At 40.8% G+C, this 18,100-nt stretch overlaps 1 protein-coding gene across 1 annotated transcript; it reads left to right on the forward strand.

Moving 5' to 3' along the window:
* The first annotated feature begins 331 nt into the window (after positions 1–331).
* Positions 332–3,397, forward strand: LOC113027862 (leucine-rich repeat, immunoglobulin-like domain and transmembrane domain-containing protein 2). Its single transcript, XM_026177686.1, has 3 exons — positions 332–755; positions 973–1,754; positions 1,960–3,397. The coding sequence occupies exons 1-3, from the start codon at positions 646–648 to the stop codon at positions 2,745–2,747; spliced, it is 1,680 nt and encodes a 559-aa protein (XP_026033471.1). The 5' UTR covers positions 332–645; the 3' UTR covers positions 2,748–3,397.
* Positions 3,398–18,100: the final 14,703 nt, after the last annotated feature.

Genomic DNA, 18,100 nt, shown 5'->3' on the forward strand with positions numbered 1-18,100 from the left:
ATGTAAAAGACATTTCCTGAAATGCTGAACATGTGGCTAATCTGTTTATCTGTTAAATTATAATGCGCATGTATAAAAAGCGTGGGTATTAAAGGATGTGAAACTGCAGAGCTATAGTGTAGATGTTTGTTTTCGCACTCGCTTTGGTATATGCTGATTTGGCCTTTATCAACCTGAGAGACAAACAGTGTTTAGATTATTGAGGTCAGTCCTCTCCAGACATCTGTCTCTGTCTCTGTGCAGCCCTCCCTCTCAGTGTTGCTAAGCCTGACGGGCTCCGGCCCACTTAACACAGATGGGCCTCCTGTCATGTCAATGCTGCTGCTTTAGTGGGGAACAAATAAATTAAATTAATCTGATGCGAAGCATTTTGGGGTCATATCTGAGACAAGAACTACTATCAAGCCGAACTCATAGCTCTCGACTGAAAAACACTTGTGAATGTTAACTCTTTATGTCCTTTTGAAAAGATCTAACATTGTGTTTAGAAAAAGTGGACCATTGCTATAAATACACCTGTGTCTCACATGTCATTTGGCCTCTTAAGGGTTACGTCAAGGGAGATTAAGGTAATGGGCTTTCTTTCACGCAGCCCATGAGCATGTCCTGCCCTGACAGGCCTATTTCATATGCGTGTCTAGGATCATGGACGCCTTTTATGTCACATTGCATATCACTTTGGTATTCCAGTTCATCTCTTTTGGATCGTCAACTTGTTTGTTCGGTTGCTCCTGCACAGATGATATCTTAGGAAGGTAAGTGGCCACTAAAAATATGCTACATTGTAAAGCTCGGTTGTATATTTGCTATGAGTCTGTCCTCTTTTGAATAAGTTACGTGCTACAATAAACATTACTTATAGCATGACTAGTGTGAAATGCCCAAATAAACACTATCCAAAATTTGCGTTTAAGCTAAGTGTACTACACCATTATCTTTGTATAGCACAAATTTTCTTGTCTGTCATTTTAGGTCTTTACTATGTATGGAAACCTCCATGGGAGAAATCCCAGTGGACATCCCACATGATTTCATTAAAATCCGAATTGAAAAATCCCATCTGACTGAGTTACCTCGAGGATCCTTCTCAAAAGTGCCTGCCTTGGAGTTCCTCTGGCTAAATTTTAATGAAATCGCTCTGATGAACATGAAAAGCCTAGAGAGGCTCGCTAACTTGACTGAGCTAAGGCTACAAGGGAACAAGCTGACTTCAGTACCATGGACAGCATTTCAGGATACACCAAAACTCAAGATTTTGGACCTAAAACACAATCACCTGGATGTGCTACCCGAACATGCTCTGAGATATTTACCTGCACTGACCTACTTAGATTTATCCTTCAATCAGCTTAGTGTCATAGCAAAAGAAGTCTTCATTAATTGGCCCCTTTTTCAAATAGCTGAGAAAGCCTGGGCAAAAGAAGGGATGGTGTCAAATGTGGTTTTGGGGCTGCATGATAATCCCTGGTTGTGTGACTGCCGCCTCAAAGGCTTTGTGGAGTTCACCAGGTCAGTCAGCCCTCCCATCATCCTGATGAACTCTTATCTGATGTGTTCAGGTCCAGCTCTCAAAGCTCACAAGTTTTTCCACGAGATTCAGTTAAAATCATGCATGAGGCCAGTGACCTCTGCCCCAGAAACCAACATCACTTTACCTCTGGGAGCAAATGCAACCCTAACATGCTTAGTGAAGGGCAGGCCAGAGCCGACCATTCAGTGGATGTACAGTCTGAAGATTATAAGAGGATTTGTTGGTAAGATTTTTTTTTAATCACTACCATCCATTAAATTGTTGTGAACCTGCTGTTGGAGCACTTAGCGAAGTATATATAGTGAACTCCCAGGCTGCAGTGTTTTGAAAGAGACAATACTTACTGCATAATATCAGAATACCTGAGCATGTCATTACCAGATGAAAAAAATCCTGTGATTTGCTCTGATGCTGTTTTCACCTTGCAGCATCACAGACAAACATCGATGAGGAGACCTTCTCTTCCCAGCTCCTGATCCCCTCTCTTCATCTGGCAGACCGAGGACTCTACACCTGCACGGCCAACAATTTCATTGGCAACTCCTCTGTCAACATTACAGTTAACATTGCCTCTTCTGATTCCTCCCTTCCTCTCCTCCCGCCTGTCCCTATGCTGTCATCTGAGGAGAATGCCTACATTGAAATACACATAGCCAAACAGACAGTTTATGGAATTACCTTAGAGTGGCACGCAGCAACTGAAAATCCTGCAGAAACTTGGTTCACCATCCACTTTGGCAAATATGATTCACCAAAGAAGGAAATGATCTACATTGGCCCGGGCATCAACAGTTACTCGGTCAGTAATCTGCTTCCTGTCACCAAATACGAGGTGTGTGTGACCCTGAAGAACCACCCACCAAGGGAAGGTCAGTGCATTGTGTTTGTAACAGGAAGTGACATTAGTGAGATGGAGCAGAAAGAAAGGTTAATCCACATTATAGTTATTGTGTGCGCAATGGTGCTGGCTGTGCCGGTTGGCATGTATGCCTGCACCACAGAGGCCAGGTTCAGCTGTGTGGACCGGTTTGTGGATCTGTGGAGGATGCACAGAATGCATGATGAAAACCTGCAGGAGGGGGCGAGGCAGGGCACTTTTGACAGCCTGCAGGCAACCAGCGATGAAGCTTTGTGCAAAAGTTCAATGGAAAAGCCAACAAAGAGACGGAGGTCTGAGGATAAGTCCAAAGGAGGAAGTGCAGCTTACCTGTACTAGCATCAAAGTCAAGAACTGCATTCATAATACATTTCTACATGAAGTTTATTTGTAGTTTAAGTTTGTGCCTCTAAATGTATGTGTTACAGTTGAATTACAAAGCTAAGTATACTATTTTCTAAAATACATGCACCATTCTGGTTCACACTTTGAAGACTCTTGTGACCATGTAAGTAAAAACATTAAAATAAAACTTTAAAAAAAAATTGAATTGTACATATATTATGTGGTAAAGTAACACATTTGTTCATGGGGTAAACATGTTTTCCCTTTCAGTGTTGGACTTTTGTTATAATTCCTCTTTTTGACTTTGCTGCTTATATAAACTCAGACGCACACATCCACTTTGAATGTATGTATATTGCAAGCTGTCACCTGAAAATGGAGATGCCTTTCTTCCTTGTTAAATGGAGGGTTTATTTTCTATTTTAGTGTCACTTTGTGAAATAAAAAAATTAATCGTGTGTAATTAAGTTATCATGCAGTACTGCAATATGATGTTGTGGATTGTACGTGTGTTTCTGGCCTGCTTTGATTTACTTTGTCTTGAAAATGTTTTTAATCTTTTTGTGTTTTCTCTTAAGGACTGCAGATTTATTATGACTGAATGAAATGCGTTTGATGTGGATTAAAAAGAAGTCAAAGACAAATGCTGAGACATACTCAGATTTTTTTATCACAATCACTCAGAGGATTTGTTACGTAAGCTGTATTTTCCCATGAATTTATACATACACTGCTAAGCAGATTAAAGTGATTTTCTATCTGAATCCTAGTCAGCAGAACATGATATTTCCATTTAATGCCTCTGAGCTGATCGTGTCCACACGGTGACTGTATTTTCACATGATTTTTACATGTGCATCAGTTACTGCATGTTATAATAATTTTATGTTTTAATAGATAAATAAAACAATTGAAAAAGGCTATTATTTAGATAATATATTAATATATAGTACTTTTTCCAGACATAGTTGTTTCAAGAAGTTAATCACCGAAAGGTGATTAATTGATTAATAAATTGATTTAATATAATATGTACAGCCCAGTTAAAAAGAAAGTGATGTTATATGAAAAGTAGGGACAGTAGTAGTAAAAGACTGGAAAAGTTATGTAATGCTGACTTTTCTTTTTCTTCTTCTTTTTTGTTACCTGTTTCTTTCAGTATAGCAAATTATTCCAAATAAATGTATTTCTAAATAAAAAAAAACAAGGTTAATTCAGCTTTGATCAATTTTAGTGAAGGTTTTGCTTATTTTAGAAGAACAATGGGAACCCTAATGTACGTTCATTATAGCAGCTAGTACTTGTCCAAGCTATAGAAACTTTGTGATTTGTATTTTTTTGGTGGTTGTTAGGTGTCAAAATAACATTATAATATTGGATCTTCATAAGTACCTGCAGGAGCCTAAGATGCCAACTCTTGATCCTGTTGTAGGAGTTGGCTAAAAAAAACAAAGAAAAAGACTGATTTTGTGTATTATGGAAAGATACAATACAATACAATACAATACAACTTTATTTGTATAGCACGTTTAAAAAACCAGCGGTACACCAAAGTGCTTTACAATAAAAACAGGTAAATTAAGACATGATTAAATAAAAGACTATTTACAAAGTACCACATATGTCATCAGGTTGAGGGCACTAATTATACAGCAATAAAAGGGAATATAAGAACAAAGTTACTAAGAACAGATAAAGCTAAAAGGTAAAGTACATAAATAAAAATTAAACCAAATATAAAATAAGTACACTAACTAGATGGAAAAGCTATGTTGAATAAGTGAGTTTTTAAACGGGATTTAAAAGATAAAATGGAGTCTGACGCACAGATAGCGATGAAGGTTATTCCACAGATTAGGTGCAACCAGGGCAAAAGCACGGTCACCCCTAGATTTAAGTCTAGATCTAAGCTGAGTCAAGAGTAATTGGGCTGAAGACCTGAGGGCTCGCCCAGGGACATATAGACCAAGAAGATCGACAAGATAACGAGGGGCTAAATTATTTATAATTTTAAAGGTGAGCAACAATATTTTAAATTCAATGCAATATTTTATGGGTAGCCAATGCAAATCAATAACAACAGGGGTGATGCTTTCTAGTGCCAGTCAGGAGGCGAGCCGCCGCATTTTGGACAAGCTGGAGTCTGTGAAGGAGAGCGGAGTGAAGACCAAAGGAGAGAGAATTACAGTAATCCAATCTAGAAGTCACAAAAGCATGAATGAGCCTTTCAAGATCTTTATGAGGAACATAGTGCTTAGCCTTAGCAATAAGGCGCAGTTGGTAAAAGCTAGATTTGATTACTGAGGACACTTGTTTGTTAAATTTGAAAGAGCTATCCAGCAGGACACCTAGGTCACTAACTGAGTCAGAGAAAGAAGTGGCAAAGGAACCAAAGGTATCAGCTAATAGGCCCCAAGGGATATGGTTGCCAAACACCACAATTTCCGTTTTCTTATCATTCAGGATAAGGGAATTGCCTGAAAGCCATTCTCTGACTTCTCTCATGCACTCGAGAAAGATTAAGCCTAGGGGGAGCATATATAATGAGAATAACACTGGGCCAAGTACAGAGCCTTGGGGCACACCACAGCATAAGGATGCAGTTGAGGAAGAATAAGTACCCAAGGTAACGGAGAAAGACCTGTTCAAAAGGTATGATTTGAACCAGTTAAGGGCTTCACACCGAATGCCCACAGTGCGTTCTAACCTCGTTAATAAGATATTATGGTCAACCATATCAAAAGCTGAGGACAAATCCAATAAGACTAATACAACAGAATGCCCTGAATCAGTAATTAAGAGAAGATCATTAAGGACTCTCAGCAAAGCTGTTTCGGTGCTGTGGCGTGGTTTAAAACCAGACTGAAATGCGCATCCAGGTAAGCCTGGAGTTGCGAGAGAACTATCTTCTCTAGGATTTTGGAGAGGAATGGAAGTTTGGATATCGGCCTATAATTAACAAAATCACAATGGTCAAGACACCTTTTTTTGAGAGCAGGTTGCACTATAGCATGTTTAAAAACAGAGGGAACATAGCCAGAAGACAATGATGAGTTCATTAAAAATAGAATACTGGGCCCAATTACATCAAAGCCGTCCTTCACAATGCGAGACGGAAGAGGTTCATATGCAGAACTAGTAATTTTCAGTTGCTTGACAATTTGCTTAAGTGTACAGAGTGACACTGGCTCAAACTGATGAAAAGTAGAAGCACATTCTCCAGTGAAAGCAAGGCTCACCACTGGGGGGAGTGAGGATTTGAGAGATAGAATTTTATCAGTAAAGTGTTTTAGAAATTGTTCACATTCCAGACATTCTGGAAAGATTGAGAAAAAACCAAGCCAAGAAAGTCTTGAAAAGGACTTGTACTAGTTGGCTAGAGGCAGAAATCGAGCTGGAAAGGATGTGCAGTAGATTAAGTGAATAAGGTTAGAGATGCAAATATACTAGTGAGTGAAGACATGGTTTTTAGAACATACATGAGGGTAGCAAGACTGTGAGGAAAGGTGCTATTGGAGTAACAGATGGAGGTAGGATTACATATGGGATTATATATGTAATCAAAGTAGTTGAATTAGAATACTGCTGTAGATCATATTATACCCTTTAAAATAGAGTGTGTGAGCTGTATGTAGTTTAGTTCTCATTATACTTTTGAGTTAACAGAACATATTCACATATTAGTCCATTGGATAAATGTGCATCACTCTGTATCCTTGATCTGCTGGGAATGTGTTACACTGTTTTCTTGACATGCTTAATTGTTGAATCATGAAGAGAAGGTTGTAAGCAGGAGACTCTGTGTCTAAAGACAGGGGAGATAGACAGACCACATTCCACACCCCCACCTTACAGAAAGCAGAGAAACAACTGCCGAGGTCATAACTTAGGCGCTGTAACAGAGAAAAAATGTGATGTTTTGGCTTTTACGACTAGCTGGGGGCCACTAGAGACTATAAAAAGCTGAGCAACCCGTCACCATTTTGAGACATGCTGTCGAACCTCTGCAGGCATCTCTCCCGTCCGGACGTTGTAATGCTCTTATTGTTGAATTGTATGGAAATAAATGATTGTTGATTGAGCATTTATACACCGAGTATTGTCCCTCCTTCAGCCCAAAGATTCAAAGAACTGCTTGTTTTCAACAACTTGGTGCCGTGTGACCCGGATCTTTGGTGTGCTGAGGAGGTGTAGATTTGACCTTTGGTGAGATCGTGAGGCGAGGTGAACAGAGGACCGGTCCAAAAATAAAAAGGTAAGCACAGCCTGTTGTATTATAAATACCAAATGTGCATATTGGGCTTTCCAAATTAATCTGTTCACTGAGTTACACGTATTTTCACAGTAAATTTGTCGGTGTCTGGTTTTTGGCGCAAGATACTAACAACATAAGTTGAGGCTGAATTCCAGTGTGTTAAATAAACTGCTTCTACCGAGAAACTAATAAGACACTACGTTGAGCTAGTTGCAGTAAACTGCTTCTACCGAGAAACTAATAAGATACTACGTTGAGCTAGTTGCAGCCACTTTACCTTCCACATTTAATTTTGTCTAATACTGGCTTCTGTAGCAATAATACATTAGAATTTCTTCTGAAGACACGGCCATTAGTTCAGTACATTGAAGTCGAGGTTTGTTTATTTTGTTTATGGTGTCAGTGATGTCCTGGCTTTTGCCGGCTATGAAATAGAAGTTGATTTAAGGACAAGCAGATACTGGCTTCACGGTGCAGTTGGACGCTGGCAACGCGAGAGCGAAACACGTCCGTAGGTTTGGTTTATGATACGGCGTGTTCCGGTGGTGCGGCCGTGAAGTGCAGTAGTGGTTGGTGCTAATTTTAGTACATTTGAGAGAGGTTTTGACGGTGGTTTGTGGCGTCAGTCGAGTATAAAGGGCTGCGGCCATAATACAAAGTAAAAATTTAAGTACAGAGCAACACCTGGTTTATGATGTCAGGTATAACTTCGGGGATGCAAGCATCACTTTTATGATGCGACTTTGCCCCGTGGTGGCGGTCATAATCGCAGAGAAAAGGGTATTTTGGTCTATGGTGCAGTGTGCTTTAAGAAGATCTAATAGTTGAGCTCAGAGGTTTCTGTGTAAAATTCCCGCTGAGGAAAAGTGTTGTGTGTGAGTGTCAAAGCGCGCTCTGGGTGAGAGAGTGTGTGTGAAGCTGCGAGGCGCGCTCTGGGTGCTGTCTTGTGGGTGAAGCGCGCACTGAGTGAGAGTGTGACTGAGGCGCGCTCTGAGTGTGTTTTGTGTGGAGAGTGAAGCGTGAACACAGTGACAGTGACGGTTAATGTGTTTGATTAGGAGGACATTAGAGCAAAGACACATTTTAGGATCAAACGTTGATGCCTAGTGTACCTGTGGACCTTTGCCCTAGGAGTGGCGACCCTCCTGTCCAGGGACGCTTGGCCAGGACCGGCGGCGTCCGGGTGCCGAGGTGGTGACTTGGGGAGGTGAGGGCCCCCGCATAGCTACGGATATAACACTGGAACGGCCGTGTAATCACGGGTTCACATTTATTCCGGACTAGAACAAGACACATTTTTGCGAACAAACGTTGAGTCTAGATTAGTGAAGAAATATAAAAAGGTTGAATTCCTCGTTTCAGTGGTTGAAATTGTTGTGTGCCTGTCCCCTGACGAGTGTGAAATTAAAATAAAGAGGGAATTTGGAGCCACATAGAGATAGACGGGCATAATTGGGTGTATTACTCTGTGGTGTAATAAAAATAAAAAGGAGAGATAGTAAGAGGTGTGCAGTGGAGAATTATGGAGGAGTAGAGAGAGGAATGTGTTGGGAGACTGGCGTACAGTTTACGCTGTCAAGGTAGGCGTGTTGCCTGCTTATCGGTTTAAAAGTGATGAAAATGAAATTAAAATAAATCTCTTAGTGTGTTAATACAGGAAGCTGCGGACCTGGACCAACTGCCCCCACAAGCACAGCGGCCGAAGCAAAATTATAGGTAATGGGAACCACACCCAGCACGAATCAGCAGCTGTGAAAAAGACAGCAGCGAGGAGAGAATTAGAGGAGAAATTAAGAGAAGTTTTAACACATAAAATTGGGGCCAACGGACTTGTGGAGGTTGGGAAGGCGTCCGGAGCATCACAACAAAAAGGTGAAACAAAAACACACACAAGCAGAGAAATCTGAGAGAAAGGCTCCTTTTAAGGTAACGCCTAGTTTGAGAAAAGATAAAATTAACCTGCTTTTATACAAATGCACATACACGCAATGAAGAAACAGCTTACACTCATGAACACGTGAAGATTTTCCAGCAAGGTTAAAGAAAAATTAACATACTTAAATGATGAAGTCTATACATTACTGACAAAGAAACCCTCTGGGTTGCAGGACAACAATTTAACAAAAAAAAAAAAAAAGGAACACTGGTCTAACCAACCAGGCAAGACACAACAAATTTAGTGGTTAAAAGATTCAAATTGTGACATGTTTTCTGTTGATTGATTAATAAAAGTGATTACTGAATGAAAGAAAGTTCCATTTTTGGGCTTTTAAACATGATCTTAAGAATTTTAATATATACCGGTGTTGTCCTGTCAACTTGGTGGGTTAGGAGTTGATTATATCGGGAGAGAAAAAACAAAAAAAAGGGGGAGAGAAGGCTGACACAGGGCCTGGTCCCGGTGTGCCTCCCCTCTGAATAACACAGCCAACACAACAACATTTTCCTGTTCGTTTGTTTTTGTTTTTTGTTTGTTTTTGTTTTGTTTTGTTTTTGTTTTTTCTATACATATTTAATTACAGGCTGCTTTGCCGGCCCTGAAAGCCGAGGCTGACTGGACTCCTGCTCTCCCCCATACGTGACACTGACCAAATGCTGCAACAGCTGGACCCACAACAACGACCTGAGAATGTCCACAGACCTGCAGGAATGTGATCTCATGCAGCCGAGACGGAGAGCACTAAACCTAAGGCCCGTTTCACTACACGGGGGAAAATTCCCAGACTGCGTCAGCTGACAGAGCTGTGACGAGACGCCCGCCAAGCCCGAATGAAAAGTAAGGCCGAGCGAAAGAATGCTGACCTTGATAACTTTGCATTCACACTGTGCAGGACAGTGATGGACCAACACGGATGATCGGGTGGCGAAAAAGGGCGTGACCGAGACAAGAGGAGTAACTGAGGACAGAAGGCACCTCAGAATGGACAAAAACACAGAAGAAGATGCAGGTTTCACCTGCGGTGAACATCGACACTGGAGAAAGGACTGCCCCAATTGGGGTCAGAACCAGGACGGACTGAATTTTGAGCAGCAGCAGCAATGGTCGCAAACAAACTGAAAAAGGAGGGGGGGGCAGGACCCCAGGGCACGCTTCAGGCCGTGGTTTACCCAGAACACCAGAACAGGAAAGTGATGAACACACACACACACACACACACACACACACACACACACGGGAATGTTGATTCACTGAGAAGTGATGCACACACATACACATGCACACGCTTGTGCAATAAAGAGTGATCCACACGCACACACACATACACGCTGATGCAATGAAGAATGCTTTGCTTATGCTGATATGCAAAATGCTGCACACAAACATCCCAATGCATAATTTTTATGAGGAGCCATTGATTTCCATTGATTACCATTGATTACTTAGAATGTGTTATATGTCACCTAGAAGGCATTTATGTAGATTTTAGGAATAAGCTCTAAAACGGTTTGGTTATGAAAACAATGTCTGTGCGTGATGTCTGTTTATGGCTCAAGGCCTTGACTGAATTCTTTGCTGTGCTTCACACAGCCCTGATGAGGAACAGTGGCACAGAGTGAAAATGATGAATTAATAGTGTAAGTTTTAGGTCGGAGTACGGCATTTTCTGTGATTGAGTTTTAATTCAAGGAGGAACAAAAGGTGTTACGGCACCTGAGGTTCTCATTCCCACACAATATTGTCCCGGCAGGAAGCAAAATGTTCCTGTGAATTTCTGGTTGATTGTTTGGTTTTGTTTAGCGCTAGCTTGATTTTATCAGTGAGCTTTGGCTTGTGTTCTTTCTCGTAAGCGAGAGAGGGATAGTTTTATGCTTGGACATGTCTGCAACGGGCCCTAGTTTGTGTTATTTTAGTAGTATTTTGTTGGTTATGTCTGTTTTCATTTTTGTTACAGTGCACTGGAGAAAAAACATCTGAGAGGTGTGATCCACCGGTGGTGATATGTTGATATTTTGTGAGTTCATGATTTAACAATCAGCTCTTTAAACCAGGCCTGAAAGATTGAAATTTAAAGCGCTATAAAATATTATTACTGTAAACAGTTGCAAAGTGTGCTTCTCCATGATTGTAATTGGCTTGGGAGAAATTCACTTATAGGAAACACTGAGAAGTTCTGAGTCTAAAAGGATTGCACCGAGTCAATCCGGCCCAAAAAAACAACAAGGAATTGTTTTCCTTTAAAATGATGACGTCATCTTGCTGGTGATGGATGCTCGAATAGGTTGCGCGGGAGACTCCATTATCAGCAACATCTGGTATGAATGTGTATGGAGGTATGCATGCGAATGAACTGTGATGGACTGACGATTAAAAGTTTTAACTGACTTGATACTGAGACAATGACTGCACCCACTTTAGGATTAGTAAATGCCAATAAACAATTCATAAACAATTCACCCAGCCGACAAGAGAAGGGTGGATGCTTCGCTTTGTTTTGTTTTGTTTTTTCAGGAGCAGGAGGATAAGAGAGACTGGAGGAGGAGACTCTAGCTTCACATAAGTATGAACTGCAGACTTAACACTGTGGTTGCTGATTTTGAGTTACTGATGTTTGCATTAAGAAAACTGTGCTATATTAGCTGTGTTTTGATTAAGGTATCATGTTATATTATTGGGAATGCCAAATGCTACAGTGGAGAAGACTTTTTGATACCACTCATGACAGGAATATGTTATTATTAACCACAGCAGGCCACTGTAAAAAAGTCAATTAAATTTTATAGAGGAAAATCGCCAAAACCTTAACAATACCTATGAATGACTTGCCACATTCAGAATAGAGATATGCAATAATAAACATTGGTCCACGTGATTTAGGTTCTCACTTGAAATAGTAAGTTATTAAATGTAGAATATAATCGACAGGGACATTTGATAGGATGTGGTACTGCAAAAGAACAAGAGCAAAGTAAATAAAGAAAATATTGTGTTTAGTTTGGATATTTTCAAATTAAAATGTACCATTACACTCAGAGGATCAATATGAAATAAAACATATGCAAAATTTGTAGGAAGTACATGACTGATAACTGTTCTGTCCTGAGCGTTTGTTTCTAGAGCACCCACTTGACCACACCAACAGTTTCTCGCCACCGAGGAGGGGTACTTGCAAAAAGAATAAAATAAAAATCTGAGTTTAACAAAACATTTTAAATGTAAATATCAAGCTTACCTTTCTTTTTCCATGAAATGTGCTTGTGGGCACGCCAGCCATTTTGAAAAGGTGGGCAAAACAATTGGCAAGGCCACACCCCCACACATGTGACATAATTTTAAAGGTACTGTTGTCCCCTCTAAGAAACATCAGGACTTAGAGGAGTGGCAAGTAGAGTATGAGAGCTACAAGCAAAAAACTAAATGTGTACTACAGTGCGCAAAAATGAATTACTGGGTCATCAGGGGGTCTTGAGGGACATTTATAAAACAAAAAATCCCACAAACCTTAAAAGTGCACTTGAAAAGCTCACACAAGAAGGTTAACCTAGCTTACCTAGAAGACCTCATCAGGGGGAGCACGCTCCCCCTCGTTGAAGAGCTCACCCACTTAACTCGCATCCCAAGAAAATAGCTAACCCCAGATAAGGCAGCGTGATGTATCCCGAGATAACAGGACTGGGACATCTAAATAAAGGTGTGAAACAATCGCCTTCAAAAGGTTATCAATTAACTTTAACCAAAATTAGGAACACTCGGTGCGGCAAGAGTTAATAGTTATTAGTCTCAACACCCAAGGATAATTAGAAGAGCATGACTGATATGATGGAACGGAGATTTTGTTACACTTAACTTTTGCAAAACACAAATAGAACTAAATTGAAACTAAGGATTTTCAGAAAATAAAAACTAGACTAAACTAGCAAAGAATTGGTAAAAACTAATTACAACTGGCAAAAAATTGAAAATCTGGAGTCGAAACTAAATAAAAAATAAAACCTAATGAAAATGGCGAAACGTTTAAAACTCTGGTGCAGAGATTGGCAAATCTGACCAGGAACGTTATAAAATGGATTGTCAGAACAGTCAGCGTTAAAGCCACATTTGACAGTCCATACTAGGATGGCATTGGACATCTTGGGGGTGGAAAGGGGTTGGTGTGACCAAGGTGTGGTTTGGCTTGTCGTATGTATATTTGAGATCATATGGCTCTGGATGGACCAGTTACCAGGGCATGGAAGGAGGACAGACTCATTAAAGGAGGAGAAGGAACTTGCTGGGATTGGAGATCCTCTGGGTGAGTGGTTGATTAAAAGCATGCATAAAATAGAAGTTATCTGTTGTTATTGATTGGTAATAGATTGATAATTGGCCACATTTACAGCTGTATTGACTTGTTGTGGACGTAGTCGACTTCAGGTTTAAACACTCTAATTAACAGGGTGAAAATAGTGACATTAAAGGAAGAGTATGCAGCACCACCCTGTCAGACGCCAGTGATGGTTTTCATTGCAGGTGTAACCATGATCGTTTTTATACATATTGCAACTTGTTGCTCATTGTAGAGTTGTGCTCAAGTTAATAAGGGTTAAAAGCTACAGTCAGCGCGAATGTCTGACTGATCTATTGAGGGAAAAGGCTTCGAGCATAGAAGGCCGCACGCGCTTACAAAACACTGATATCATGTTATTCTTTGTGATCTTTTCTTAAATTATGTCTTTAAGTTTAGTTTAAATAGTGGCAGTTAATTAAACGAGATTTATTAAAATATTAAATACCTGAGTCAGAACGTTACACGCGGATCACCTTAAGAGTCTGGGAAACTTTGTAGCTGCCTAACTTTTTTTGAATGTTCTAGCTCCGTTGATTTGACACATTGGAATGTGTCAAAAAAGGGGGGGAAGGTTGAGCTTTAACATCAAACCAGGATTATTTGAACATTTTATAACTTCATTTGTGTCTTTAATAATTTAGGAATGGTAAAGCTTAAGCTAATAGCGGTCCGAGAAGACGGACCTTTTAGAGAATCAGTGAAAAAGCATAAACTATCACTTTCATGTTTAATCATTACTCATTGAAATGAACTGAATAGCGTTTAGAAGATTTGTTAATTTTTTGTCTTTTGTTAAAAAGAGGGGTTTCAATAATTTTCAGACACACCTTGCAAATGTGCTTATAACGAGTTGGCACTCGGCCTTTTGAAGGTCAGAAGCTTCGTTCGGCGTGACTGTCCGGACTGATAAAGTGTAAGAAATGCCTTGAGTGCGGAGGGCGAAATGCAAACATGCTTACACACACATAAGATATGATTAGAATAAGTCCCTGGGACATTCTGAATGTTTTAGACCAATTCTGAATCACTAGAAGGTCAGTAGATAAGAACATTAGATTATTAGGGTTAGGAAGAGAGGTGCTTTGGTTTTCTGTCTCTTACAGAGAAAGGAACAGACACCAGACGAGGTCACAGAGATGCGAGGATCCTCCGTAGCAGAGTCAGACACAGTGACAGCCGAGACAGCAACTGGGGTCAAGTGTCATGACGTTTGGGCTCCTGGAGAAGATGGATCCCACAAACACAGCAATAACCATGAAGGGGTTGGCGAAAACCAGGAACACCAGACCAACGAGGTTCGAGAGGCTCTTGGCAAAAAGGGGGACACGGCGGTGACCCCAAAACACACAGATCCTTGTTTGAAATCGCAATAATCCCCAGAACTGTGCAATGACTAAAGGGTGGTCTAACCCCGGAGGACGAAGAAAGAAGCTGAGAATCACCCAACTGGAAGACACTGGTAGCTGCAGCAATAAAAATAAAGGTTAAAAGCTCCTTAGACAGAGGTTCTAGTCTAAGTACATTTGAAAGGTATAAGGGGGCATTAAAATGGGAGTGGAAAACTGGAGCACCAAAATAAAGCTGTGGGAAAATTGGGAATGATGGGAGTGTCATCTGTAACTGCTGTTATGGTTGTAAATCTAACTTTGCTTGCATCTGAACTGCGTGAACACAGAGGTCATCCCACATATGGTCCACCCGTTAAAGGGGGACAGAGGGCCTCAGGATCAAGAAAACCTGGACCTTGCAACCCTGGAGTGCATGTTGTAAGTGATCTCTTTCAGAGATCAAAAGGGGGAATTATTAAATTATTCTGTTATTATATGTTACCTTATATATGTAATCAAAGTAGTTGAATTAGAATACTGCTGTAGATCATATTATACCCTTTAAAATAGAGTGTGTGAGCTGTATGTAGTTTAGTTCTCATTATACTTTTGAGTTAACAGAACATATTCACATATTAGTCCATTGGATAAATGTGCATCACTCTGTATCCTTGATCTGCTGGGAATGTGTTACACTGTTTTCTTGACATGCTTAATTGTTGAATCATGAAGAGAAGGTTGTAAGCAGGAGACTCTGTGTCTAAAGACAGGGGAGATAGACAGACCACATTCCACACCCCCACCTTACAGAAAGCAGAGAAACAACTGCCGAGGTCATAACTTAGGCGCTGTAACAGAGAAAAAATGTGATGTTTTGGCTTTTACGACTAGCTGGGGGCCACTAGAGACTATAAAAAGCTGAGCAACCCGTCACCATTTTGAGACATGCTGTCGAACCTCTGCAGGCATCTCTCCCGTCCGGACGTTGTAATGCTCTTATTGTTGAATTGTATGGAAATAAATGATTGTTGATTGAGCATTTATACACCGAGTATTGTCCCTCCTTCAGCCCAAAGATTCAAAGAACTGCTTGTTTTCAACAAAGTACAGAGCCTTGGGGCACACCACAGCATAAGGATGCAGTTGAGGAAGAATAAGTACCCAAGGTAACGGAGAAAGACCTGTTCAAAAGGTATGATTTGAACCAGTTAAGGGCTTCACACCGAATGCCCACAGTGCGTTCTAACCTCGTTAATAAGATATTATGGTCAACCATATCAAAAGCTGAGGACAAATCCAATAAGACTAATACAACAGAATGCCCTGAATCAGTAATTAAGAGAAGATCATTAAGGACTCTCAGCAAAGCTGTTTCGGTGCTGTGGCGTGGTTTAAAACCAGACTGAAATGCGCATCCAGGTAAGCCTGGAGTTGCGAGAGAACTATCTTCTCTAGGATTTTGGAGAGGAATGGAAGTTTGGATATCGGCCTATAATTAACAAAATCACAATGGTCAAGACACCTTTTTTTGAGAGCAGGTTGCACTATAGCATGTTTAAAAACAGAGGGAACATAGCCAGAAGACAATGATGAGTTCATTAAAAATAGAATACTGGGCCCAATTACATCAAAGCCGTCCTTCACAATGCGAGACGGAAGAGGTTCATATGCAGAACTAGTAATTTTCAGTTGCTTGACAATTTGCTTAAGTGTACAGAGTGACACTGGCTCAAACTGATGAAAAGTAGAAGCACATTCTCCAGTGAAAGCAAGGCTCACCACTGGGGGGAGTGAGGATTTGAGAGATAGAATTTTATCAGTAAAGTGTTTTAGAAATTGTTCACATTCCAGACATTCTGGAAAGATTGAGAAAAAACCAAGCCAAGAAAGTCTTGAAAAGGACTTGTACTAGTTGGCTAGAGGCAGAAATCGAGCTGGAAAGGATGTGCAGTAGATTAAGTGAATAAGGTTAGAGATGCAAATATACTAGTGAGTGAAGACATGGTTTTTAGAACATACATGAGGGTAGCAAGACTGTGAGGAAAGGTGCTATTGGAGTAACAGATGGAGGTAGGATTACATCAGGGATCATCCCTGAGCACCTTGTTTGCAGTGGTGATGGACAGGTTGACCGATGAGATCAGGCAGGAGTTTCTGTGGACTGTGATGTTCACAGATGAGACTATGATCTGTAGTGAGAGTAGGGAGCAGGTGCAAGAAAGCCTGGAGAAGTACAGGGTGGGCCATTTATATGGATACACCGTAATAACATGGGAATGTTTGGTGATATTAAAGTCCTGTTTGTGGCACATTAGTATATGTGAGGGGGCAAACTCCTCAAGATGGGTGGTGACCATGGTGGCCATTTAGAAGTCGGCCATCTTGGATACAACTTTTGTTTTTTCAATAGGAAGAGGGCCATGTGACACATCAAACTTATTGGTAATGTCACAAGAAAAACAATGGTGTGCTTGGTTTCAACGTAACTTTATTCTTTCATGAGTTATTTACAAGTTTCTCTTTGTTCACAGCCATTGACATGTCGAAGAGGTTAACACGTGAGGAGCGGATCAAAATTGTGTTGATATCTGGTGAATGCAATAACCGGGTCATTGCAGCAGATTTCAATGCAAGACACCCGACGAGACCACCACAGTTAGCAAACTGCTTGCTAAGTTTCGTGAAACTGGTTCAGTGTTGGATTTGCCAAAATGTGGACGCAAGAAAACTGTCACTAATGAAGAAACATCAGTGGCTGTCCTAGCTTCATTCAGCAAGAACCCACAGCGTAGCACTCGCTGCACGTCACTGGAGAGTGGTTTGGTGTGGTATATAGGGTACAACAATAGTGGGTCCATTCTTCATCAATGGAAACCTCAAGGCCACTGGATATTTGAAATTGCTACATGATGATGTGTTTCCCTCTTTATGCACTGAAGCTGGCACGTTTCCTGAGTTTTTCCAGCAAGATGGTGCACCACCACATTATGGGTGCCAGGTCCGAGCATTCCTAGATGAACAGTTTCCTGGAAAGTGGATTGTTCGTCGTGGGCCAGTTGGATGGCCCCCAAGGTCTCCTGATCTGACCCCCTTAGACTTTTATCTTTGGGGTCATCTGAAGGCGATTGTCTATGGTGTGAAGATACGAGATGTGCAGCACCTGAAACTACGGATACTGGATGCCTGTGCTGGCATTTCTCCTGCGGTGTTGCTATCAGTGGGAGAAGAGGGTTGCATTGACAATCCAACACAATGGGCAGCACATTGAACACATTTTATAAGTGGTCAGAAACTTGTAAATAACTCATGAAAGAATAAAGTTACGTTGAAACCTGGTAGGCTGGTAGAAAGGTAAAGACGCAAGGAATCGAGATAGTGAAGTTGGATGAGTTTAAATACCTGGGATCGGCTATTCAAAGCAATGGACAGTGCACATGAGAGATAAAGAAGACAGTGTAGGCACCATGAAGCCGGTGGAGATGAGTGTCAGGGGTGAAT

The sequence above is a fragment of the Astatotilapia calliptera genome, chromosome 8 (genome assembly GCF_900246225.1).
Source record: "Astatotilapia calliptera chromosome 8, fAstCal1.2, whole genome shotgun sequence".
Classification (NCBI taxonomy): Eukaryota; Metazoa; Chordata; class Actinopteri; order Cichliformes; family Cichlidae; genus Astatotilapia; species Astatotilapia calliptera.